General features: G+C 46.5%; 1 protein-coding gene across 1 annotated transcript in view; it reads right to left on the minus strand.

The window, feature by feature from the left end:
• RALGAPB (Ral GTPase activating protein non-catalytic subunit beta) overlaps positions 1-12,851 on the minus strand; it is a gene marked incomplete at its 5' end in the record, with an annotated part of 60,982 nt that extends 48,131 nt beyond the window's left edge. The window contains 5 exons of the mRNA XM_082491356.1: positions 2,402-2,580; positions 3,692-3,823; positions 7,362-7,548; positions 8,217-8,380; positions 12,661-12,851. Coding sequence (XP_082347482.1) covers positions 2,402-2,580; positions 3,692-3,823; positions 7,362-7,548; positions 8,217-8,380; positions 12,661-12,851 — 853 coding nt within the window. The remainder of the gene's footprint in view (positions 1-2,401; positions 2,581-3,691; positions 3,824-7,361; positions 7,549-8,216; positions 8,381-12,660) is intronic.
• Positions 12,852-27,360: the final 14,509 nt, after the last annotated feature.

Consider the following 27,360-nt stretch of genomic DNA (forward strand, 5'->3'; position numbering starts at 1 on the left):
CTAAACCAGTAGTGTTACATCCCACGCAGAGGGCAGAGTATGCACAACGAAATGTATTGTGTTGGTACACTTTTTTTGGAAAATAGGATGCAGCATTTTGCCAAACACGCATATCATGTAGGTACAGATCCGGGAGGGCAAGATAGAAACCATGTCCTTTGGCACTTGGGGTAGAAGGCCATGAGGTCTCCCATTAGCCTTGGCTGAGGGGTCCGTACCGCAGCTCTGCAGTCCGCCGGAGCACATTCGCTTCAACTGAATTTCACCAAGAGCTCTCCTGGGCCCCAATGCATCAGCCTGAGTCTCTGTCTCTGGACTCCAGGGGGGCTGTCATCACCCTTGGTGTTTCGTCTTGCTACACCAGATCTTCAGAAGCCTGAAGTCTCCAATTCAACATCCTATCAAAAGCTCACGTAAACAGCAAAGCTGCCGGCATGCTTACAGGAGAGGCTGGGCTGCCAGGGCCCTCAGAAGTGCTCTGCAGCTGGCCAGCGTGGAAGACCTCGACCCCAGGTACCACCACACCCCCTCCCACCACTGCATCCACCATGGAGCTGTGCAGGCCACCGCTGTCGCCCCTCTGGGAACGGAGTCTCGGGCAGCCAGACGCAGAACACACAAAAGACTACCACACCATTGACCATGGGTTAAGTCTCAGGTAAGAACCCCAGACTATTTTTAAGGTCCAGGAGGAATTCACTGCAAGAGCAATCACAGCAGAGGCACAGGCACCGTGCAAAGCTAACAGCTGCTCAGCTTCTTCCCCTGCCTCCACTGCAAGGTGCCCCCCTCACAAATCTTACATTACAAACTACTTTCTGAAAGGGTGGTTACTAATTAATTTTCAGTGAAGAAAAACCTTGGCTACAGTATGTATTGAGGAAAAACATACTATATTTAACAGCTTTTTTTAAAAAAATTAATTCAGCTTACAGTCAGTAAAAGACACTTCAGAGGAATACCTTCTACCAATGCTCAGTTGGACTTTTTTTTTTTTTAAGTTATTGTTTCCATGCAGACTGCCAAATCCTATTATCATAGGTGGGAAGATAGAGTTTAACAGGGTAACCCAAGGAGGTTGTTTTCATAAGATTAGGCCACATATTGCCTATATATAGTCCTCCTTTAACAAATTATGATATTGTTTGACAGGCTACCAAATATTTTAAATCTCACATCTGGTATTAGTAAAAAGCAATGATTAAAATTCCTTAAAATTAGTGGCAAAACATCTGGAAGAACACAACAGGTTTCAAGATTCAATATCACAGCTCAAGCAAAACAATCATTTGCTTTTTTACATCACTTCACTTTTTAAACAAGGCTATTTCTACAAAAGCGAAAACCATAGTGACAAACGCTTGATTGCGGTGGGAAATATAGTACCGATAAACTTTTTCCCTGCAACATTTTTACAGAAACACAGAATGTATTTCTGGTAAAAGAGATCTTATAATTCAGTGAGACATGAGGATCTTAAGGTGCTTTGCTTAAAAGGACTAAACCATTCAGGTTTTTCCGAAAGACACATGTAAAAGCTGACAGTCTAATTCCACAGCCAATTTTTTTCTGAACGCAGTTTACGTATCTGCTCAAGTCTTCTGAAGTCTCACATCAGCTCACACTTCTGGCAGATGACAACATTTGTTTGCATACATTTAAGCAAAAAAGCAGTAGGAGACAGGCAGCTCTTCAGAGTTTACAATAGCACATTTTCTCCGAAGAATTTTTAGTAAGCCTGACGCATACCAAGAATAATGCTTCAGATTTCAGGTGCTATGTAGTGTTACTTAAAACTTAACAGCCAATGCTTACATCTACTTTACCCTTCAGTCAAATTTGAGCTAGTCAGTCACCAGCAGACACAAAGAAACACAGAATTTCTTCTCAGCAGTACTAGTTACCCATTAATCATAAACCAAGGGAAACTGGCACTTTAAGTATTAAGATCTGAAGATCGACAGTCAAAACTCAGTACCTTATAAAAACAGGCACCGCACACAGCTGTTGCACAAAGTTTATAAACAAATATAAACTTTCATAGAAAGCGGTCATTGCTCACAACAGGCTGAAAGCATAACACTTGCATTGCTGATTAGAAAAAGAGAAAGCAGCCTTCTTTGGGGAAGAGATGGCTGGTTTTATTTTAGACTTCAGATTTATTTGTTTGTTTTGCATTTGAAGCTAAGGCCATCTACAACTTCCTGCATTCAAATCTTATTACTGTGTACAGATGGTCATCTAAAAAAGTGACCTGAGGTGCCATCCCTATCAATTCCAGGGTACACTTGCAAATGATAAACTGTTATGGCTGTATTTATGGAGAAGAAAATTTTAAAGAGAATAAAATAATGATTAAGTTACTATTCCTAGCTATCCACAGGTAAGACAAAAGCATTACCTAGGAATGCATCCACTAAACAGCTGATCCCACGCATGGCACGAAAGAATATTTGAGGCAGATGTTTAAGGCAGGGGTACTGATTCAGTTCTTGAGTCATCCCACTCACATTCAGAAACTGCTCCTGAAATTTGGGGGTAGAGCTAATAATGGCTGGGTTACTCAAATCCACAGGATTACTGCACATGAAAAGAGCAAAATATATTTTAGTCAGTTAAAGAACAGCTGTTAGGATTTTAGTAATACTTAAAGATGCAATAGTTTAAGGCATTTAGATAACAACAACATAAACCAGCACCCGATATAAACTGTTGGTGTTACTCCACCACAGGAAGTCAATTTTCACTGCATGGGTTGGCAGTACTTAATTGTCTTTATTTCAAACATTACCCAAATATACTGAATAGTTTTATTAAGATCCAATGAACCAGAGCATACACTTGATAGAATAACCCCACCATTGCAGTAATACTCATTACTCATGAGGTCTTTTGACCTCAGTTTAAGAGGTCCTTACATCGTTAAAATTATCACAAAAGGTAAGCAATGTATTAAATATTGCCAGCAAACAGTGACAAGAAAGAGAGTGGGCTGTGAAAGTTTGAGCAATTTTTCCTCACTGATACAAGTCCTGTAACAGCAATTCCAGATTTGAAGAGTATGGTACTTGTGATACTACTGCCACAAATGAAGAAAAAGAACAGATAACTTTGTTTTTAGTTGGTTAAGAAGAAGGTTTTAAACAGTCTAACATTTATCTAGCTTTTATCAGTAAATAATGTTTTATATGGCCACTTGGTTCTGTTGTATATTTAAGGAAGAGTAACATGGATGTTAAAATTAACTGTATAACTTTCTTCATGAAAACAAGGAGATACACCCATTTTAAAAATAACCTTTTGTAGGTTAAATTTAATGCCTTGGAGAATAAATGGAAGCAGTATACATCTCTGAGTTATTGTTCTGCTTTTCCTGTTTGCTATCTCAGAGAAACAAAATTGTATTGAAGTCTTGTTTTTCAGACCCTCCAAAATGCCAAATAGCTAAAAACTTTTTGAATTAAATGAACCAGTTTACATTCCGAAAGAGTTAAAGAGTTCAAAGTTGAAGAACCCACTCACAACCTAGCCCTGAACTGCTGCAGGGCAGCAAGGAGGCAACAAGTCTCTCGCACTATATTCTATTTAGGTGCTTAATCTTAGCAATCTCCAAAGAATTTTTTTCATTTGTCATGTAAATTTATAAAAATGATGCAAGAATACGAACAATAGATGGCTGTAATTACAGTACCTCAGCATATGTAAAAAGCGAAACCAAGTTTGTGCAACGCACTCATTATCCATCTCAGGAGGAATCAGACCAGCATCTTCATCGGGAATTTTAAATGGAGGAAATGAAGGTCCATAGGTAAAACGCAGCAATCTAGAAAGCAAGCCAGACAATCTGTCATTCAGTTAATACTCCTCACAGATTTAACAGTGCGTTTGAACCTCAAAGGAATCAGCACTCCACAGGTGAGCCCACAAGCAACAAGACAACATCAAGTTTTCCTAGAGGTCCCCATTTTATACAGTAATTTAGCCTCTTAAAGCTTTGAAGGGCACATGCCTTGGAGCCACCCAAAAGGTGCAGCCAAATCAGAGAGCTGTGAAGGCCTAACACCCCACAGCAGCTCTCCCATCTCTTCAGCCAGTGGGTTACCGATTAACACAGGCACGTACATAACCAGCAAGAGGTTACATAGGAAGTTGAGGGGGGAATTTAAGCCCGTATCCTCAAGGCTCTTTAGCTAAAAAGCATCCAGTGACACCAGCAAGTCACATTAGGTTACAGGTCTAAATTCCACGTTACTGATGACTTACAGTTCCCACCAGCGCACTGAGCAACCAATGCTCGATGCCATCCCACAGGCAGCCCGGCCTTTGCAAGGCACAGAGTAGCAAACTCTTCAAAACCAACACCCTGTGTTTTGCAGAAGCTGGGAGTTGCAGAACAGCAAAGAGCAAACCCGCAGAGGGCTTCACAGCAATGCAATATCATAAGGACAATGCCTTAGATAAACAGAGATCTTTCCCTAGAAGTGCTATGACTGCCCAACCGGTCACCAGTAAGCTTCACTGAGCTGCTGCTGTCTGCTTTGACCCCTGCTTCATCCCTAGCTTTGCAAACTTATAGATCATTTTCCCTGATGAACGAAATCTTGGTGTTCTCTAAGAGGACGGAATAGATCAGAGTTGCAGCTTCTCAGTATCCTAGCATTCCCAGAAACCAGCTCTTGTCTTTCCTAAACTCACTGTTCGCACCCTTTCTTGCTTCAGTTATCACACCCTTATTTCTGAGCTTAGAAATGCTTGTAACGCACAAGAAATGTCCCATTCATCGTTGCCCACTTACAAAGCCATATCATTTTGTAGACATAAAGTCATTAAAAATAGGAGAAAGGGGAAGAGAGCAGAAGGCTACGGCTGACTCCCAAACCTCTTAAATAGGCTGAATTACATTCTTCCATTTCCCCCAGCATGGGGCCCTACAGTAACTTGCAAATAATGGAAAATACATTCAAAGTGTGTTTGGGGTCACAGTCAATGAACTAGCTCGGATAGAAAAGCAAATGAGCTGCAGGACACGAGGACTTCAGGTCCAACCCAGGAATACGCACACCTGCGCCAGGCAGTCACCGCGTGCCAGTATGCCACACTGGTGCCACAGCACCCACCTACACTTAGTGCCCCAGAGGCGTCAGCCCGGAGCAGGTTTTGCTGAGGAATTACCTCACTGCGAGACACACGTCGTGCCCCGCGCCTCCGTTCTGCGGCAGGCTGCACTACTTCTCAACTCTCCCCTTTAGGAGCTGCAAGAAATCCATTTTTTCCAAGGAACACGACTGAGTCTCAACTGGAATTTGGGACGTTTTCAAGAACGACTGAAAACACAAGTAAATTGCTATCCATACATCCAAGACAGTTAAAGTAGACTTAAAGCACGCTAGATGCACAAAAATAGTATGTATTGGTACAGCAACACAAGACCCCAGTTTTGCCCTGCCATGAAGTCATATCCATGGATATAAATTAACACTGCATACGTGGACAGATTTCCAAATATCATTTTCCAGTTTTAAGTTGAGACATCTACTCTCAGCTTATTGCTAACAACCCAACTCAGAAAACAGTGAAAATGTTGTTTTAGTAAAGTCTGAAGCTTCATTGAAGTATTAAAAGCGCAGCTTAAAACACCACTGAACTTAAAGTTAGCCTCAGAGGAGTTCAGCTTTCTACGTATTAGGCGTAAACCAACATCACTGAACAGCAGACTAAAACACTCCAGAAAATCTGCAGATTACGCTGCATCAACAGAATTAAGACTGATAGTCAATAGTGGAAGATAAAGTGTGGGCATAGTGCATGGAGCAGAACACCAACGCATGTTTAGAGACAGAGCTGTTCTTTTCAGATCAGTGAATCATAAAATATTTTCTGTTATGCAATGCTACATCTAATGAGCTAAAAATAGCTATAGAAATAGCGTGGGAAATACACAGAACTCGCATTGCAGCTTTATTTCCCACAGGTTTAACAAGTAGCTGCATAACCTGGAAAAATCTATCCACACTTGGAATTTTGACAGGTAATTGAAAAGAGAAGTTTTCCGAGTTAAAATAAACACTTGCAGAAAAGCATACTATTGAATTTTTCACTGTGCAGCAATTTTAATACATCTTTGAACTTTCATAGAAATGGTTATTGATGTTTCAGAAGAGCCAGGAGGAGGAGACCCAGACCTCTGCTCCTCATCAGTTAATTTAGTTCTTTCCTCCAAGAGACTGAGATTTGTCCCACGAAGACTTAGCAGACAAATCCTATGAAGAGCGGTTGAAGGAGCTGGGACTGTTTAGTTTGAGGAGAAGGAGGCTGAGGGGAGACCTCATCGCTCTCTACAACTATTTGAAAGGACACTGTAGAGAGGTTGGTGCTGGTCTCGCAGGTAATTAATGACAGAACAGGAGGGAATGGCTTCAAGCTCCAACAGGGTAGGTTTAGACTGAACATTAGGAAAGAATTTTTCACAGAAAGGGTGGTCGGGCATTGGAATAGACTGCCCAGGGAGGTGGTTGAGTCACCATCCCTGGATGTGTTTAAGAGACGGTTAGATGTGGTGTTGGGGGATATGGTGTAGAGGAGAACTTTGTAGAGTAGGGTAGATGGTTGGACTCGATGATCCCAAGGGTCTCTTCCAACCTAGACGATTCTATGATTCTATGACTTCATACCACAGAGACCCCGGTATTAAGGGTACTGAGACTCCCCTCGCTGTTCAGGGCTTTCTACTACAGCCCAACCTCTCCCACAGCCCACCGATCCTCGCTGTCCCCCTGCCCAGCAAGGCTTGGTACAGCTCTTCTCCAACACTCTCTGGAGGAGAGTGCCGTGCTCTGCGGAGAGCCCGCAGCCTGCCTACGGCCTGTCGCATCCCCACGGCCAGGGCACAAGTGCCAGGCAGCCACTGCACAGCTTCAGCTCCGTTGGGCAGGAGGGGCAGAGTCCAAGAGTCACCTCAAACACAGAAACATGCAGGAATAACAAGAACCTATTTTTTTGGTGGTGATTTCCATTAAACTCACAGACTATAATGCTACAGTAATATTCATGACTCGTTCTTCATGAGACACGATGAAGAGTCACAGTCATGGAGACCAATATACACACACTGTAAAGTGCTAAATATCAGAGACACTGAGGTTACACAATGACAGAGATGATCCAATTCAGATCTTCACTTGCAGAAGGAAGACACACACAAAAACAGCAAAAGCCAAGGATACAAGCAAGATCTCTCACTTTGTTTTGTTTGTTCACTTTTGAATTGTTGTGCATTCCACAAATAAACAACTCCAGAGAAAACACACGTATAACCATGATCATCCCCGTACACACGTTTATTGCCACAGTATTTCTCCTACCTGGAAGTAAGGGCACAGATGACCTTGCTCCACTGCTCAACTACTGCAGGGTGATGTCGCCAGTTGGCCACCATCTCTTTGGCAGTTTTCCAGTAAGGTGGTGTTGGAAAGCACCGTGTACAAGCCAGTAACCACACCTCAAACAGCACACCAATTAGTTTTTCAGCCAGATTCTCAGCAATGCCACCTTATAACAGAAACAAACCATGCCTTTGGCGAGTATTCAATCTAAATAACTTCAAATATCTCCCAAAGGAGATTTCAGCTTGAGTGCATAAAGAGTCTTAAAGTTCTTTTTTTTTTTTTCCCATCATTTTAGTTTAAGAGTGATTCCTGACTGCTTCCTACAGCCAATTAACCTTTCTACAAGACGTAATATAGTATATAAAGCCCAGCCACATGTGTGTCACTAAGGGACACTAGGAATTCACTGATCTTAGGCTCTTCTATTGCCTTCTGTCTATACTGATGTCTTTTTTTATTTAAAAAAAAAAAAAAAAAAAAAAAGGTATAAACTGACAATATTCTTTTCCAGTAGGCAGGCCAAACAACAAGACACACAGGGGTTTCAGCATAACAAATAGGGAACAACACTGCCTGAAACCATTCACCATGAACTGCTCCTCTACAGTCACTGTTCTGCAGAAAACACACTCAGGAAAACTCAGCTTCAAACCACTCAGTCTTTACTGACAATGCTTTATTTCAGAGTAGCGTAGCAGAATTAGGAGCAAGCTATTGTGATTTGGTGGCTACTAAGAGCTTTTAGCAGGTTTCCTCCCATCTCCCTGCTCAACATCAAGCAGAGCCAAAGATTTTCCCAGTAATTGAACCAAATGGAAGTTGAACACAAACCTTGCACAGTTGGAGCCGCCAGAAGAGTGTCATTGATCTGAAGAAGAAATAATAACAAAACCTCCCAGGTTTCTCTTGCCATAATTGTCGATTCGCGAGCCAGTTTCTGGACAGCTTTCAAAACCTGCAAGCACAATCTAATCTGACTAGATCCTGGGTCTGGCCTGCAAGAGAAGAAAACAATAATTGAGTCTCTACACAAGAACTATAAAGTGTTACATACAATAATCTGAATTTTGAGCAATTACAAGAGGAAACATCAATATTATTGAACAAGAACACGAGCCAATATGCTTCTACACACCCTAACTCTGTCTCTAAGCATCCTAACTCTGCCTTAATAAGCACAAGATGTACTGTAACACTCTTCTCTACCCGACACAGAAATCCCTGCCATAGAGTGAACACAGAGTGAACTACAGCAAGCACAGCCCGTTATCCCAAAGGAATTTATCTGAGGCCAAACAATGAGAATGTAGTTGAAACATCACTAATTGTTACACACGTAATTTAGAAGGAAATTGGCAAAAATAAGGGAAAATACTGTTAGCAAATCAATTTAAATTCTTCCTAGTTCTCCTCTTGCTTCCAAATGTAGATCCAACTCCTACCCCCAACTTCTTGGATTTCAGAAAAAAAAAAAAAAATCTAGAAGAGGGTTATTAAATAGGAAAACTAGACTAAAGGAAGATGGGATAAGGAGGGAAGAAAGAACAAGTTCATATTATCAACATTTTCCCTATAGTAACAATCAGTTTCACACTGTCACTGCCAAGTCACTCAACATGAAGTGCTGCAGGAGCAGCACAAAGCAGCATGCTCTCTTCCCATCAGTTAGTCTGGACAAGGCAGAACGGGTACAAAATAGTAACGTGAAACATTCTGGACAGTATCTGAGGACACTGGTAAACAAAGTTGAAGCAGCCTAAAAGTTTAAAGGGTGAGAGAAGAGATTACAAATTAGAGAGTGCAATACCTACAAGCCATACTTCAACTTGCACGCTGCTTCCTCACCCCTCCTACCACTTACTGAAGGGATGACAAAAAAAATCATAAAAATATTACCTTCCACTGGACTAAGTAGCATTACCAGATTCCTACCAAACACTTCCCATGTGGCAAAACCCACAAATCACGTTGCATGGTAAGCAACTCAAGAACATGCTGATCCACTGCTTTTCTTAGAAAAAGAGTAGCTTGCATTGAGATCACTTATTGATAGACATGCTTTAAAAATACAATCAACTCTTATCTTGATAGAATAAATGTTGTATTACATTACCGGAAACAAGATTACAAAGAGACAAGATAATAGTCTGCAATTTTGCATTAGATACTAGTCACAGTTCAGTACTTCAGTGGGCTGCTCGACACTAGTGCTAGATCCTAACAGATAGTCTCTGGAGAACGACAAAGCTTGGGACGAGTAAGCCCTGCCTTGGTTATAGCACTACGTTTTCCCTGAACCACAACAGAGCATATACTTTAATCAAAAGATATTGTTAATCTTGATAGGCTTGACATGTCAAAGCCTGTTTCAAGAATTGTTTCCCTAATAATTTAGGGAACCCATGAAAAGGGGGCTTACATGTAGGAGCTCCATATGCAAGATAATTGGGTATTTCTGAGCTAACCTAGTAAAGGCAACTCTTAAAGTCCTCGTCCATCTACCAGCTCCTCTTGTCCAGTGTCAACTGAACAGCAAACAGTTGCAGGATTTGGCAGACTCATGTCTCTATTTCTACAGAACCTGGCCTTTTGGTTCCCACGCTCTTTTGCAACAAGAGTTGTTCTCATGTTTTCATATGAGAAGCAGAAGTTATTACAAAAAAGTGTCAATTACATTTGGAGAATCATATGTTCCGTGGTCTCTCAAGCAATTCCAGAAATTTGAGTTGCACAGAAGACCCTGGTATCTACACCTCAATCTCCTGGGGAAGGAAGGCAGAGGGAGAGAGTTCTCATATTTTCTTTCTGTGCTTCCAACAAGAGTTCGCGCGCTGAAACTTCATCTGACTAACCACCACTACTGCTTAAGAAACCTGCAAGGCTTCCTGAATATCGTAGGGTTGCTAGAGACAGAAAGCTTGGGGACTGCTCAAATACGCCAAGAAAAGAAGTGTTCATTTCATCGGGCTGGACAGAAGGTCAGTGCTGGAGGGAAGGATGCAAGTACCCTCTCTCTAGTCAATCTGGCAGACAAGAAAGGCAACTTGACTCATCCATCTTTCACGGGTCTGATTTTTCAGCACTATTTCAAGGACTGTGCATGTAAACATTTGGTTCAGCTAAGCACTCAAATTAGAATGATTTATACACACCTGCTTTGTATTTGGTGTATACATGTTCCTAAGATGCTATTTAAGTTGAACTGCTCGCTTAAGGCTGCTGCATTTCACACCTCAACTATACATCCTCCTCAGGGTCTGAAACCCTCACCACAACTCGGGCCACCACTTTTAAGGCAGCCAAACCAACAGCTACACTGTTTCCAGGGAACCAGGATGAGGAAGGAAGCTATTTTAATCACAACCCTCCATAGGACATTGGCTTATAATAAAGGCTTAGTAGTTTCAATACAAGAACAGGAGATTTTTCAGGAGATATTTCAATGCAGGTTGCTACAAGAACTCCTAGGTAAGTATTCTGCAGAAGCCCATGAGCACCAGCAACCTGCGTCAATTGGGTAAAACCAGAAATTCTTCTTCTCTTCCCCTCCACACGCACATAAGAATACGAGCCTTTGCTTTCATTCAAGCAAGGTGTGCAGAACTCGGTTCTGCATTTAATTTCCATTATAGAATGCCTTCCTGTTGCTGGAGTGAATTCTGAACACAGCTCCCTGGAGGACACCACCTGAACTTTAAATTCTTTTTCTTGAAAACAGTATGGACTTGAACATCAAGTGTTGACAGCCGCTGCCATGAAAAAACAGTGTTTCAGATACATCTCAGAGGCTTTTGAAACAAAACCAATAGAATAGTTATACCGGGGATGGGGGGGGGGGGGTAACCATTTAAAATAATGATCTTCTATCCCTCCCCGCCTCTGGATGTTAATTATTTCGTCCAACAGCCATCACGTGCAGTCTACCACCCTGCACCAAGCTCAATCAATGAAGTTGGGAGAGAAGGGTGAAATGGCGGCTTGTGCCAACAGCACGTGAGAAACAAGACTACTGAACTGCCTGCTACCAGGGCCCCTGCTGTGAATGCAGTCAAGGGATCATAGCAAGAACTATTTAATGGACTAGAATGACGAATTCATTCTCTACTGTGCCAAGGGAATAAAGGTTCCCTGACAACAGACACTATTCTGCACGTATTAAAGCTTAGAGACAACCTTCTGCAGAAGTCTAACCCAGAAGCATGCTTTCCTCAGATTTGTGCCGTTGCCCTGACCATCTTTAAATGGGAATTAAAAGGCCTCTTTCACTAGAGGTTAAGAGCTGTAACAACTAAGGTTAGGTGGTAGACTTTGAAGCAATCAATAAATAGCAATGAACTCCTTGTCTGGATTTGTACAAGTTACTATTCAAAGCCCTTTATTAACAAAATCTAAAGGTAAAGTTAAGTGATCCAAGCACGGCAGAGCATTTTGAAGGCCACTTGTAGTGATACGTTACTAATACTGATAATATCAGATGATCAGGTACTTACTGAACATTGATCTGAAGTAATTTCAGGTAGCCAACATTTAAGTACTGTTTCACAGGGTGCCATTAATTAACCTCCTCTCACTTATCCAACACATAAGTGCAACAGCAGCAAGTAAACTTGTAATAAACTATAAACTAAGTATGATGTTTGAGCACTCTGACAATATAACATTGTCCAAGACCTAGAAGCATGTGTATCTCAACATTACCATCCAAGGATGCCCCATGTAACACCAGGTTGTCAGACAGCAAGCACTCCTCCACAGGATTCTTTTGAAACTACCAGCGAAAGACGGTCAGCATAATTATGTCCATTTAATAGGCAGCAAGATGCAGGCACAAAGCAGGCACTTACTGCAAGATCCTCCAGCACTTCAGAAACGGGGTCAAGTCTTGAGTAAATAAAGCATGGGATTGCCATGCTCTGCTCTTCGTTATCACGTTTTTACACAATACCAAGCACGTGGTCACACAGTGACGCTATTTAACTGTTCCCCCCACACCTCCAGACATCTAATAGAAATGGTTCTTGAGGCTCTTTGAACAGTAAACATTCAAGTCTCCAAACGATCTGTAATTCTAATTACCTAAACACAGCAACAACTCAGTTTGCTACTGAAAATTACAAAACAGGTTTGGAGAGACACGTTCCTCCTAACTTTGCAATGACAGCAGTCTTATCGTAATCAGGAGCCTTCATGGCTCATCAGGCCTCTTTGACAGGTTACCTGCTGACTACAGCTTTGAATTCCCGAGCCTCCGGAGTGTCCCAAGCCTAACACTCACCTTGGTACAAAGAGATTTTGGAGATGTTTGAGAATGCTTTGAACGTAAAGGTTTGGTTCCTTAATAACTGGCAAAGGAATGGAGTCCTTAGGTAATACAAGAGCCATAATCCAATCTGTATATACGTCGACACAGTATTTCACAGTATCGCCATCCAGAGGGAGGGTGAGTCCATAACAAACCACCTCCATAGTCCATTTTACCTAACCAAACACAAAGCAAGAGTTATTAAAAATAAATATTAGCAAGTAAACAATATTCAGAGCACATTGGTTCTCACTCAAAATAACAGTAGTTATGTGGTACGACCAATTCTATTTAACATATACTGCAAGAAAACACCGAGTCATAGAATCACAGAATGGTTAGAGCTGGAAGGGACCTTAAAGACCATATAGTTCCCATGCAGCCGCCCTGGGTGGGGAGACCTCTCACCAGCCCAGGTTGCTCCAAGCCCCGTCCAACCTGGCCTTGGACACCTCCAGGGATGGGGCAGCCACAGCTTCTCTGGGCAACCTGCGCCAGGGGCTCATCACCCTCACAGCAAAGAATTTCTTCCTCATATCTAATCTAAATCTTCCCTCTTCCAGTTTAAAACTGTTTCCCCTCATCCCGTCGCTCCCCTCCCTGATGACGAGTCCCTCCCCAGGTCTCCTGTAGCCCCTTTAGGGACTGAAGGGGGCTCTAAGGTTTCCCCAGAGCCTTCTCTTCTCCAGGCTGAACACCCCCAAAAGACATTAATTTGCATACCATGACATGATGAAGATTATGATTTGCCATCATGATTTGATGGCAAATCACAAATCACTCTAAACCTTGAATGTGTCTTTAGTCTAACCTGTAGAGAGAGCTCTTCAGAACATACAAGAGCTGATGTAATGGAAGATTTTCAAATGCTAGTAAATACTTGTACTGTACAAAGACTTCTTTTAAAAGTCACATACTGTTGCTTCACAGTGAAGGTAATTAGAAAGGCTTTATGCGTTAAATGCTCAATTCCTTGGTTGGGTCTTTTTTTTTTTTGGTTTTGTGGTCTGGCTGCTTGTTGGTTTTTTGCTTTAGCCTGAACTTCCCGGTACAGTACCTCAGATAAACACTCACTACTAGGTCACGAAGTACACTGTTGCTATGAACTAGGTGCTAATAGAACCCTTATGCAGATTACTAACCTAAAAATATAGCACATTTCATAAAACTTAGATTATTAAGGAGAGAAAATACAAGATGCTACAGAAAACCATTCAGTTGCCACTCTAGCATGAAGGAGACTATGATCTCTAAGGAAATGCACTTACTTCTTTGTCCGTTTTTAGTAAACTCTCACTTCCAACGGATGATGTAATTAAAGCTTGTCCAAGGGGACGTACCACTGCATTTGCCACTTCTCTCCCCACGTTTTCTGGATAGCTGTGAAGGACACTGGTATTACCCTGATCATTTTGAATGACAAGATGCAAGGATCTCCACTCTGAGTACATAGTGCCTCTATGCTACAATCCAAATAACACCTGCGGGGCAAGGAGGAAAAAAGAGACATAATTAGTAGAAATGTCTATGACACGAGTTACCAAACCTTGTAAATTCAAGATGCATATGTCCATGTTGTATATTTGAAGGCCTGGAAGAGATTCCAACAGCCATTTTTCAACATTAATGTTTGGGTGTTTTAATATAGCTGTGAACTATTTTTTTTTTTAAAAAAAAAAAACAACCAACAACGTTTCAGTGAGGGACAAGCAGCCCATTTGAGACACTTAAACTTGAGAAGCAGCTTCACCTCACACAACTTCTGCTTGTGCCATCCTTGCAGGAAAGATGCTCTTACTTACATGACATTTTTGGTTAAATTGAGAATAGTTCTACAAGTATTTTGTTTAATATAAGCAATGGCTCCAATTCATACCTTGTCCCCTTTTTGAGCTCAATAGTAGTTAAAAATACATACCATGGAACTTTCAGGAAAATCTTAGTCATGTCAGAAGACAAAAATCCAGCCTCTTTTTACATTCATAAAGTATTTTTCCTGCAGCACTCGCTACTCAATACTGGTAGTTGAAAAATTTGATTGACTGATGAAGAGCGCACTTTATCTGAAGTGATTTCAGGACTGACTGAGCCTTGGTGGATCACTAACTTCAACCCAGTACCACTTTATAGCTTCATTATAACATCGCATACTGGTACCAAACCCGGAGCGTTAGGGTATGCCCTGGTGCATTCCCAATCCTTGTAGAGTCAATACACACAGTCACTTCCTAATCTGGATTTGTCACAAAGGTTCAGGATAGAAAAGCCACTAGAAAATTTTCCAGGCAGCTCTCTCAAAACCAGACAGGAGAAATAGAGTTCTCCTTTCAACAATGCTTTCCAGCACAACTGCAGTTGTGCCTTTTCCCTTTTTGCAGACTGACCCAGCTCAGGGAGCCAAGCTGACAGGTTTTTGCAGTGGTGGGTTTGGGGTTGTTGGGTTTTTTTTTTTTTTTTGGCATTGTTGTGAAACCACAGCCAAGAGAGGAGGATTCAAAGCAGCAGAAGTTAAGCTTCCACAGGCACTCTCAGCCAGCATCTGCCCCGAAGCACAGCAGCGTATGCCCTTCTGCCCTGCGAGCAGGGATGGTGCTGCACCATCAGCACACACACAACACCCACCTGCCGTACAGAGACGAGCTTGGGAGCCTGGCCAGAGCAAGCAGCCCCGGGCAGCAGGGAGGCACGGTGTGTGACGAGGCCAGCAGCTAGTCACGGGACTGTCGCCCAGTCTCACCGGGCGGCTCAAGGAGATCTGCCACGCGCTGCCAGTTTTAACCTACACATCAAAACATTTGGAAAACTCAGCCAGCACAAAGGGCTGTCTGCTGAGACAGTTTTTAGCTGGATCATGATCTGATCTAACTCAGGTGAGGTGAACATCTGCGCCAGCACAAAGGAGCAGTGAGGACACATGGCCGGGAGCGGTGGCAGGAGCATCCCTTCTGGCAGTAACAGGCTTTTGTACCCATTCACAGCAACGTCAGAACTACTGCTTAAGCAGGTGGTACCAGGGCAGCCTAAGCCATCAGAATCAGGACTGTGCTATCTCCTGCTTTCCTCCTCTCCCACCACCACCAGCAGTCTTCTATCAGTTATCTGAGCCAGCTGACCACATGAACAATAACCCAAGGAAAACAGGGTTGGCACGGGAGAAATCAAGAAGTGTTCGATAGCCACAGCTTAGATCAGCTCCAAGCTGTCACGAATGGCACCCCAAGGACCGTTTGCCAACTACACTTAGCTGGCACATTTTGGAAGCCAGTTAGTTATACAGAGATGCTTTGAATACCTCCCTTAGACATTCCTTGGCCCAAAATCAAACAAGAAGCCAGGCCTGGAAATACACCTTTCTAGTGACAAGCCACCATTTAAACAGGCAGACCCGTTTAGCTGACTCCCTGAGTGTTCATTTACACCCCAAATCTACATAAAAAGCCTAATGATTACCTCCAAGTGAGTGGGGAAGGCGAGGCAGCAAGATCCTGGTTTTCCAAACTACATTCTTCCTACTTTGAGGCAGTGATCACGTGTGCTCATCTGAGAGCAAATTAATCAGAGCAGGCACAGCCTGCAGGAAGCATATCCTCTCCATCCTTTAGGCATGTTCTCTCCTCTGGGGGCCATGGCAGGGGGAATGCGCGTGCCGCTGTGGTCAAAACACTTTGGCTTAGAGGAAAACAACAGTTCCAAGACACTAGCTCTTGGGACACTGAGAAGTCACAGGAAAAACCAAACAAAAAACACAAAACAAAAACCCCCAAATGAACACGACCCACAATCCTTAGTGATGGCTTCAGTCACTGCTTAACATCATTACATAGGTTTCCCTACCACTATCTTTCCTTTCATATCCTGTACCCACAGGGCCTCTTCATCTTCCCCTTTCTGTCCCACCTGAGCACTGCCTCCGTCTCCAGCTTGTGTCTGGAGTGGAAGAAAGAGGGACAGAAGTGAAATATCATCCACTTGCAAGATTTCCCCATCCTCTCTCAGGCCCACAGCACTGCCTCTGCCCCAGAGCAGCACAACCCTTTCCCGGCCCCCAGCTGTGCCGCTCACCACACAGGGTAAGCAAAGGCACTCTCCGTCCCTCCCATTTGACACTCAAGTTCATTACAGAAGCACGTAGTCCCATTTGAGGAGCACAGGTTTAAATAAACTGATTCTGACTGATAAAGCAGCACATACTTTCTGTCGCCGCAGCCCAGCTGAAGGACTGGCAGCTCATGGCAGGACCTTATCAGCATGCTGATAACCACAAGCACGCTTGCTGCGGCTGCCCTTATACCAGAACAGGGTTCCCAGAAGCATGGAAGTGTTACACAGCACAAGCAAGTTGTAGGCAGTACCTATTCAGGGGCTTTCTCATTGAGAAGACAAAAGTCATCAGAAAGGACAAGAATTCCCAAATCCTGCTATGTTTCGGAAACCCCTCATGGCAGCAGGGCCAGGCAATGGGAGGACACAACCACCTGCCTTCATGCAGCTCCCTGCCACATGGGCACAGATGCAAAGCTCTTTTGGGTGCCCCTTCCACACTTCTGAGAGGAGCAGCATTTGGAAGAGCGATGGGACAGATATAGTATGCCATGTTTAAGAGAGGTTCAGCAGCAGGACGGGGTAACCAAAACCTCTGGTGCCACACACACCCAGCCTGCTGCCTGACCTTCATACAGACTTGGTCATTAAATTTATGTATCTTATTAATATTCAAGACTTCCTTTGGTCTTACCATAAAAGAAATTTTCTGTCAGTCTTATCCATATACGAGGAATACTGAAACAAGTAATTGGTTCAGATGTAAAATCCTTTTGAGGCAGGATTTCCTAGGGTATTGATTTATTCACCTTCTACATGTAGCAGTAAGAAGTTTTTGTTTGCAAGGACTAGACATAACTTTTCATTTAAGACTCCACTTCAACTGCCATTTGAATTGGAAATTGCGACCATCTGTTAGGACTGGGGTATAGCTAAACCCATCTACTATGCTACCTATCTTATAACTGGACTTAAGTTAAAAAAGGCTGGGCAGTCTCCGCACGCGATTGTATCTGTTCGAACATTCTCTTTTGACAGATTCAACATGCTGACAGTTTTATAACTTGCTTTAGACAAAAGGCACCTAATGCTTAACAGAAGCAGGACTCGCTCCCTCAGAAGAGGCTGTATTTATCACAAATTACTTAAACAGCAACAGCAAATTGGAGAAAAAAAAAAAAAAAAAAAAAAAAAAAAAGAGATGTGACTGTCACCACGCAAAGAGCATACCCTGTTTGTGCAACGCTTCTGCATTTCAGCTTCAAAAAAAGCTCTCTCACTGGCCCAAATAACATCTTTTAAGTTTCACGCAGCTGAATATTCATATTTGTCATAAATATATGTCTTATTGAGGTTCAGATCCCTAAGGACTCTCAGAATGACAGGCAGCTTAAGAGAAGAGAAGGGGTAGGAAGAAGAATAAATAAAACCTGAAGTTTACCAAGCAGTTTCATACACTCTCAAGTTTGGAAAGGGGTCACGTTTACGTTCCCAGAGGCTGCACCCAATGAAACATCCCCAGATGCTCACAGACAGATATGGAAAGAAATTGTCAGCATTAACACTGGCAGAACAACTGAGAGATGGTAAGTTAAAATATTTACCATCTACTATGAAATTGAGCATAATTGCAATATTCCTGAGTGTGGTAAATAATGTGGGTTTTAATATATTCCCTCGAGATGCATTTCAGCCTAGGCATTTTAGTAGCTATCACCATATAAACCGCCGAAAACAGATGCTTCAGCATTTAAGACCAAAGACCCAAAGTTCATAAACACTGAAGAAGTTGGTGAGCATGAAAAAAACTACTAATGAGCCCATCAAACTCTAAAACCAAAGATATTTAAGTTCTATTTTCAGTCCCCAAACACTTAATATGAACAGCTACAGCCAAAATATTTAAACTCCTGGATCAGTAAAGTTTGACAGCGAGGATTACCCAACTGAATAACAGACCCACATTCCGCAATTACTTTGAAGATATATGTGGGAGGTGGGGGTTTTTGGAGCACGTGCAGGGGAGAGGTCAGGGAAGCAATATTGGTATATGAAGCAGTTCCTCAGAAAGTGTGTGCTGAGTGACGGGATGGTTGGGGGTAAACGTGAACATTCACTCCCTCGTGCTCAGCAGCTTCATATGCAAAATGAAACATTTGCCCACAATGCAAAAGGATTTCAAGCACAAAGACAAGCTGTCCCAATAATGGGTGCTTCTTCAGTTTTATTAGAACCCAAAAAAGCAGAGTTGTTAATAGAGCAGATGCAAAGACCATCAGCAGAGAGATGCCCAAGGAAGACCGAAGACCTAACAGAGCCTAAACCAGAGAAGCATCAACATAAAGGGTCAACACCATAAAGTTCTGTGATATTAGCTTCACTTTATAACTATTACACAGAGAACAAGTAATCCCTCTCTCTAACACGACTCCTACTACACCAATATCAACATCTGCTCTCTAGAGGTGACAGAAAGCTGTCTTGCCACCACCCGTCTTCCCTGGATCACATACCAAAGAGGTTTATGAGCAATTTTTCAAGCCAGCTGAGGTCTATGACATCCTGAGCATGGACAACCGCCACGTGCCCACTTGCCCCACCTTGATGCTGCTGCCCCTCTGCCATCCAAGTTTAAGCTGGAGAGAGCGACTTAGATCTTGCCCAGACTAATGCAGCACCTTTCATATTAAGCCCACCAGGACGGAAGCAGCGCAGACCCCTCCAGGCAGCTCACCTTTGGAGCCCATCCAATGGGTAGGCTCTGCCCTAGGCATGCACATTGTGTAAAGGACGACAGGCAGAGCAGAGAGCCGGCAAAAATCAGAAGAGGCAAGAGCCAGACAGGAAACCCATCTGAGAGAAACACTAGCAGAAAGTTGGTATTTTGTTGAGTCAGTGCTTTGTTAAAGAATAAACAGAGACACATATCAGGATTACTATTAAATAGGGGGGAAGAAAAAAAAGTCTAGATTCAAAGCAGGAAGAGATCAGGCACAGAAAAAACAGAAACTCATGTCATCCTTTTCCAGGCCAGTCAGCCACAGCACTACTGAGTAGAAGAGAGGAGAATCACAGCTCCCCTTGCCCCGGAAGATGAATTTGTAGCATAACTGTAGCAGAAGTTAATACTCAAATCTGACACAGGGAAAGCTGGGTCTGAAATATAAGCCCCATTTAAGCCACAGCACTCGGTCTCACTCTCCCCAGCACTCCCTCCTCACTGGCTCAACACCCCATTGCCATTCTGGTTCCCGAGAGCACCACAGGACACCAGCCTTCCTAACGTGGGAAGCAGGGCACCTGCCACAGAGAGGGCGGCTGCCTAAAAAATGTACGCTGTAGTATCTAAATATTAACAGAGCCATAAGAAAGCAAAAACATCAGTCAATTGTGTATGTTTTGGCTATTACTCTGCTTTCAAGCGTCATTACTCAGACATCATACTACTTTGCTTCTCACTATCACTCTCATCTTTAAAAGCAGGGTTGAGAAAATTGTCTTCCAGGCAGGTCATATGAGAATTTAAGTATTTTTCATATCCCTCACTTGTGCCAAAAAAAACCCACATAATGAACTCCACCACAAAACAGTGCATTTCCCTCACCCAGACTGAAAACAATTTTTACTCAATAGTTTATTTTACATTTGCCCATCTTCCTCAATCCAGTTCCTTGTGCAACTCTACAAACTGCACAACCAGGAAGGGATCTCCTGAAGCCGATGGTCCCTTAGCCTGTGGAGCGAGCCTTGCTATGCTTTTGCTGTTCTTCACCGTTTTCCCAAAGAAATCTGATCCATTACTCGCAGACCCTGAAGATCAAACGCGATGAAAAATAAGCAAAGGAAAGCAGAATCACGGCAAAGCCCAGGCAGCACGCAGCCAGGGGCACAAGGCACCACCAGATTACCTATAAGAAAGGGAAACAGCCGCAAAAACTTCTCTCCCCCTCGGGACCGCGCTCCTGCCCGCGGGAGGCGGCAGGCAGGGGGAGGGAGCTCACCGACCGCCGGTGACACCGCACGCTCGTTTCGGCGACCCGAAACGCGGCTCCAAACCGGTCCCCGGGGCCGGGGCGAAGGCACAGGCCAAGGAGGACGCCGGGGCCGCGGGCCGTGGCGAGGAGCTCCCCCAAGGCCCGCTCCCACCCGCCCTGCGGCGGCTCCGCAACTGCGGCCGGGCCACCGGCAGCTGCCCGAGGGGGCCAGCGCGCCCCCCACCCGCTCCGCTCCGGCCCGGCCCCGCCGCGCCCGCAGGCCCAGCCCTACGGCGGGCAACGCAGAGGGCAGCGCGGCGGAGGCTGCCGGGCGGCGCCCCGCCACCACAGGCCCCGCCGGCGGCGACAGGAGCGGGCCGGGCACGGGCGGCGCCGTCACGGGAGGGCCTGGGCCGCCTTACCTGCGCCGAAGGGCCCGGCGGGCATGTCGGGGCAGGGCCGGCCACTCCGCCCTCAGGCCGCCGGCTCCATGGTGCCCGCGTCGGCCGAGGCGACCCAGGGGAGACGCCGCTCCGCGCTGCCCCGCTCTGCTCGGCCCCGCGCCCCACCGCTGCTTCCGGCAGCGCCACAAAGCGCACGGCGGGCGGCCGGGCCCCGCGGCGCTCTGCGCATGCGCGCAGCCGCTCCCCAGCACAACTCCCCACCCGGCTGCGCGGCCCCCGCCAGCGGCAGCGCCGAATAAGTCGCAGGGGAAGGCTGTGCGCATGCGCAGGTAGGGCCGGCGCCGCCGCCGCGCGCTTCCTCTTAAAGGGGCCGCGCGGCGCTCGCTTGTCTCGTCCAGCCCTACTCCGCCGGCCTTCAGCCCCGGGGAGGCCCTCACCCACGCTGCCTTGCACTCGGGGCAGGGTTCTGGGAGGACACAGCCCGGCCCCATGCGGGGCTGGGGCACGGCGGAAGGGCTGTCCGCCCCCCCTGGGGCGCCGGGAGCTACTGCCGCCCCCACGGGACAACGCCGGGCCTCGTCCAGCCTGACCCCTCGGGGCGGGGAGCCCCTCCGCCGTCCCGGGGGTCTCACCGCAGGCCAGGCGCGGCCTCGCCCGAGGTGGCAGCCCGGGGGTGCCGGGAGGGCCCGGGGTGCCGCCGCCGCGGGCCGAGAGCAGCAGCGCGGCCGGTTCAGCGCCCGTAGCTGAGTACCCCCCGCGGGGAATGTCGCGGTCACCTCGTCCCCGGTACCCTCTGAGCTCCGCAAACGGCTGGGGTGGGCGCGGTGCTGGTGGGGTCGGCCCGGGCTCCCCGGTCCCGTAGCGGCGGCTCCGGGGCTCCAGGCCCCTTCTGTAGCGTTCACCTGCGGTGCTCCTTCTTGGGTGCCGCGGGACAATGTCAGCCCAAACAAACAGCAGCCTCCACTGAGGTGTTTAACCCCTTCTGTGGCCGTCTCACTGAGGGAACACCATGTAACCCAGCGCAAATTGTCCCCTTGTCCTGCAGCCAGACCTCTGTCCTGCGTGCCCTGCGCACGGGAGGCTGCCGACGGTGAGGGGTTTACAGTGAAGATTTGCTCAGTGCTTTTACTGTAAATCTGCTCCACCCCCGAGGGGAGAGGAGGGCCCTTGCAAGACATGAGCTTTCATGGTACCATGGATCTCTGGTGCCTAATAAAAATAGCAGTGCTCTGGAGAGGTGGGTGAGGCTGCTCTACGCACAGCAGGGACAGACGGCTGAGTGGAAGGGGCCTTCGGTGCACGAGCAGAGGCTCAGAGAGCCAACATGTGCAGAGACATGGTGCAACTAAAGCCATGCAGAGCTGCCTCACAGGTTCCCCCATCCCCCAACCAAGGTCTGCTTGCTGAGCCCACCGTCCTCTCGGCCCCTGGCCTGCTAGACCAAAGGTGCAACACTCCTGCCAGTCTCCTACGTGAAGCTTGACAGCAGCAGAGAGGGAAACTTGGAATTTATCTGCAGCAGCGGGTAGCGAGCCGCCTTCTGCTCCTTTCCTTTGCGCTCACTACCTGCGGTTTTCAAAACCACTGAGAATGGCCTCAGGGCCACCTGCTGCTACCTGTGCGCTGCCTCCCCGGCTTGGTGCGGTTTGCCCTGCTTGGATTCTCCTGTCTTATCACAGGGTTTGTGCACCTTACCATTGTCATGTTACCTGTGTTTATGTATAAAAAAAGTTAAGATCTCTGTCTCTTCCTTCCCTGCTCACACAGGGTTCCCTCTCCAAAGCCGAGCCACAGCAGGACTGCTCCTGGAGCACGCTGGAATATCCCCATCCCCAGCGCCCGCATTGATCCTGATGGGAGACTGCTGCGCATCGAGGGTCGGTGACCCAGGCAAGCACTGACCCGAGGGGCACAGCCTGGCCGGGCTGTGTGTGCTGCAGGGGGAGCTCCGTCTTCAGGCTGCACGTACCCCCTGGCCGCAGGATGGGCTTCGACAGCTAATTGCCCCACAGAAGTCTGTGGGCAGCTGCCACTCAGCAACTAGCGGTGACACCACCAGCCTGTCCTTGTCTTTATCTTGAAGTGAAGCAGCGTGGTGTCATTAAACAGCCTTTTCTTAACTGCAGAAATGAACAGAGTTATTCACTTCAAGGACAACCCTATAAAAACCCTAAAGACTACAATGCTGGTGAACCTGCTCCTTGTGCCATGCCCTGGCTGGAGGTCCATGTGTTGCTGTACCACTCAGGGTTCCCAGCATCCAAAGGGACGTAAGATTGTACTATTTTTTTCTTTCTCCTGTTATCTCCAGGTCTTTTAATTTAAAGGTATTTTAATCAATACCTTACAGAGTCCAAGTGCCTTTCTCACTGGGTTCCCTAACGAGCAGCAGCCCCTGCGCTTTATATTTGGTGTTGGTGGCAGGATCCTGGCCAGGAATGCCTTTCTGGAAAAAGGGCAGTGGGGAAAAGAGTGCTGGTGTGCCCGGCTGGACCCATGCGCAACTGTGGGTGGGCATCACATGGTTTTTGGCCCAGCTGACCCCCCCGGGGAGCTGCAAGAAGTTATCAATGTGTCCTACCCCTACTGAAATATTCCCTTGTCTCCAAAAGGAAGGGGCAGGGAAAGGACAGGCTCAGCCGGAGTCACGTTGTGTGCGGTGATTACGGGCATGCTTGCAGCAGACGTGGGAGCGTTTCCATCTCGTGCGAAGGCAAGCGCATGTGCAGCAGTGCAGGGGTCCTCATGGCAGTGGGTGGTGGGGGTGAGTGTGCACAGAGCCCCCCGTGAGTGGAGCTGCTGAGGCCTGAGCCACTCGCCACGGGAGTGAGTGGTGAGATGAGTGCCGCTGGGACTTGGGTGCTGAGAAGGGCAGAGGGCTTGGAGGATGAGTACAGCAGCAGCATCGCTACCAGCCACCATTGATTAACGATGCACAGGGGTCCCGGGGGGCAGCCCAGCACACCTCCATTTTCAGACAAATGAAGTTGCAAAATTTGGGAGAGATACCAGGAGGAAGGCGGCTGGCACATGGCTGCTGTGCGCAGGGACCTCGGGGCAGGCACCTCGCCAAACCTGCTGCTTGCCCGGTGGCTGTGGGGACTCTGTCCGTCACCCTGGGATTGGGGTGACAAAGTAATGCTTTGGAAAAATATAGGTGAGGGTTTCCAGGACGTAGGGGAACTTGCCGCACGGCAAGGCAGGTATCCACACGGCTCGGTGAGTTCCCTCGGAGAGCCTTTCCCCCTCAGGGAGAAAAAAGGGGTATTGGCGGCTGCCCCGTTTGCTTTGAGTGTGCTGCTAGCCCCCACGCTGGGGAAGGCGGTGGGGGACGTTCTCTTCTCGCTGCGGCAGCATGGCGGCTGCCCGGCCGAGGGGAAGGGAAGGAGCCATAGGGCATTACAGGTGCAAAAGCAGCCGGGGCCAGTGACTCGGGAGGAGATACTCACAGCAAACTGGTGCGTTACCTGGGGGCTTGTTTAGAGACGCACAGGGGAAGGGGCAAAGGAGGGGTGCTGGGATACGGGTCCTGCCTTCTCTGACTGGTGTGTTTGCCTCACTGGAAGCAAGAAAAGGGGATGGGCAGTCCCAAGGCTGGGGGCTGTCACCCCTCTGCTCTGCCTGTAACCCCCAGGGTTGGCAGAGTGAGCGCTGAGTATGGATCTTACAGGTGCCAGGGCACCGGTAACCCTAATTCACAGAAATGCGTGTTGTTACCCCAAGAATCAACTGATGAATATTAACACACTGGGGAGTCAGGAGAGGGGAGGTGGTGTGGTTTAACCCCAGCCGGCAACTAGAACCACACAGCCACTTGCTCACCCCCTCCCTTCTCCCCCCTCCAAGAAGGGGTGAGGGGGAAAGAGGGGAAAAAAAGGAGGGGAAAGGGAGAAAAAAAACAACTCGTGGGTCGAGATAGACAGTCTAATAGAACAATAACAGGAAAGGAAAAATAATAACGATGACAATGACACAAGTCACTCTCGCCACCGGGTGAATTGGCACCTTCCCCAGCAGTGATCGCAGATTCCCACCCCCTGGCTAACCCTCATTTATATACTGAGCATGATGTCTACGGTATGGAATATTTTATTGGCCATTCCATCCTTCTGTCTATTCTTCTATGGGAAGCTGAAAAAAGTCCTTGAATAGTGTAGATATCACTTGGCAACAACTAAAACCAATAGGTATTATTGTCATATTTATTAGGTATTATAGTTATTATTGACATTGACATTATTGCTGTCACAGCAATCACTAGAAAGTAAATTAACTGTTTCCCAGCTGAAACCAGGACAGGAGGGAACTGTCTCAAGAAAGTTTTCTAACCTTTGCAACTAGAAAACTTTACTGTTTACTGCTCAAGTGTGGATTACCCGATTCCTGAATATACTGCAGGTGATTTCTTACTAGCAGAGACTTTTAGTACCACCGGGGGAAGATGTCCCTTTGAGATCTGATCAGTCTGGGCCTGGGTGCTCCTAGCATGGAAATTCACCCCCCACACAGCCTGCGGCCTCGGAGCAGCACACTTGGCTCCTCATAGCCCCCTCCGGGTCCTGGTGTGGGGGTGTGTGCTGTGTATCAGCAAACGCAAAGTGCTGGATGCCCCTGCCCTCCGGCCACTCCAGAGCTCCTCTGGCTGCTGGACCACAGAGGACTGTTTGGTGGAATTTGCACCATCACTGCGTTGTGGGGCACGTGGCTAGGAGTGGAGCTCCATGGCTCGCAAGGGCATAGGACAATAATCTCAGGCTGCACCAAGCAGGAAAGGGGGGCAATCAGTGATTGGACTGTGGATGGAAAAAAACTTTGAAGTAGGATGATAATCAAGCACAAGCGTATATTAGGCACAGCTGAACCTCCAGAATGATAGCTCTAAATTTCTTTTGTCTGGACCACACGTTTTACGACACAACCACCAGGTACATTGTAATTGAGTTCATGGTAACTTTCCTTTCCCAGGTAAAGGCACAAATATACTGAGATTCCAGATGCACTGGAATATGAAAAAAGCTGCACACAAATCAGTTGTAAAACAGTTTGCATTAGCCGGCATCATGGTTATATTTGTTGAAGGATCAGGAACTACTGGATGCAGTACAGTTACCCATTTATTTATTGCTTGGTCAAATCTATAAACTTTTTTTTCATCCAGGCCTAGTTTAGGGGTTTTTAACTTTCAAGATAGGAGTATTACAGGGATACGCACAAGGAATTAAAATCCCTTTTTGCAGAAAATCTTCAATTATTGGTCTTACACCCTCCCTTGCTTCCTGAGATAATGGGTATTGTTTTAAGGAGGAAGGCTTGTCTCCCTTCATTTCTATCTGTACTGGATTAGGTGACTTTAATAACCCAACAGCCGAAGAATCATAGAATTGTCCAGGTTGGAAGGGATCTTTAAGATCATTGAGTCCAACCATTAACATAGCATTGCCAAAACCACCACTAAACCATGTCCCTCAGCACCACATCTACCCATCTTTTAAATACCTCCAGGGATGGTGATTCCACCGCTTCCCTGGGCAGCCTGAACTTTGGGTCCATCTTCTCCTTAGAGGTCCCTGCTCATGTCCCTTCTCATGATTGTTATCTGGCAGTCTAGGCTCAGCAGTTAACTCTTCCATCTCATGTACCTCAACAGTTTTATAAGATAAGGTCACAATTATCACCAGCTGGGATGGTGATAAGAAGAAAAGGCAAGCTCAGGGACCACAGTTTGCAGGTCTGCTGGGCAGTCCTGACCCCGTGGGGTGCAAAAACCCCCTACATGGCCGGGGCTCAGGGCCAGGCCTGTGGGCTGAGCAAGAGGTGCCCACCCTCCCCAGCCATGCAAAGGAGAGACCAAGCCTGTGTCTGGCGAGGAGGCTCCCACGCATGGCTCCAAGGCAGCTGGGTCAGCAGCCGCTGTTACTGGGGCAGCCTGTGGTGTTTGTGCTGTGCAAAACACAGGCACGCCGCCCACAGGAACAGAAAGCCAGAACTAAACACCAATTCCCAGGAGCATGTGTGTGGGGACAAAGGGATTGCAGGAAAAGACCATGTGTGCTGGGAGAAAAGAGGGCTGGGCCAGGGGATTAGAAACAGAAAACCAGGGTAGTTATCAGGTGGGGGTTCCCTTTGCCCACAGCTGTCAGTTGAGCTTAGAACCGCTCGTAATCATCACTTTTCAGTACCAGCTTGTGCTAGCTGTGCTTTCTTAGCCTTTGGCCAACGAGGATTTATGGTGTGCTTTCAAAACACAAGCCTGG

This window comes from Vanellus vanellus (assembly GCF_965231255.1).
Source record: "Vanellus vanellus genome assembly, chromosome: 15".
Lineage (NCBI taxonomy): Eukaryota > Metazoa > Chordata > Aves > Charadriiformes > Charadriidae > Vanellus > Vanellus vanellus.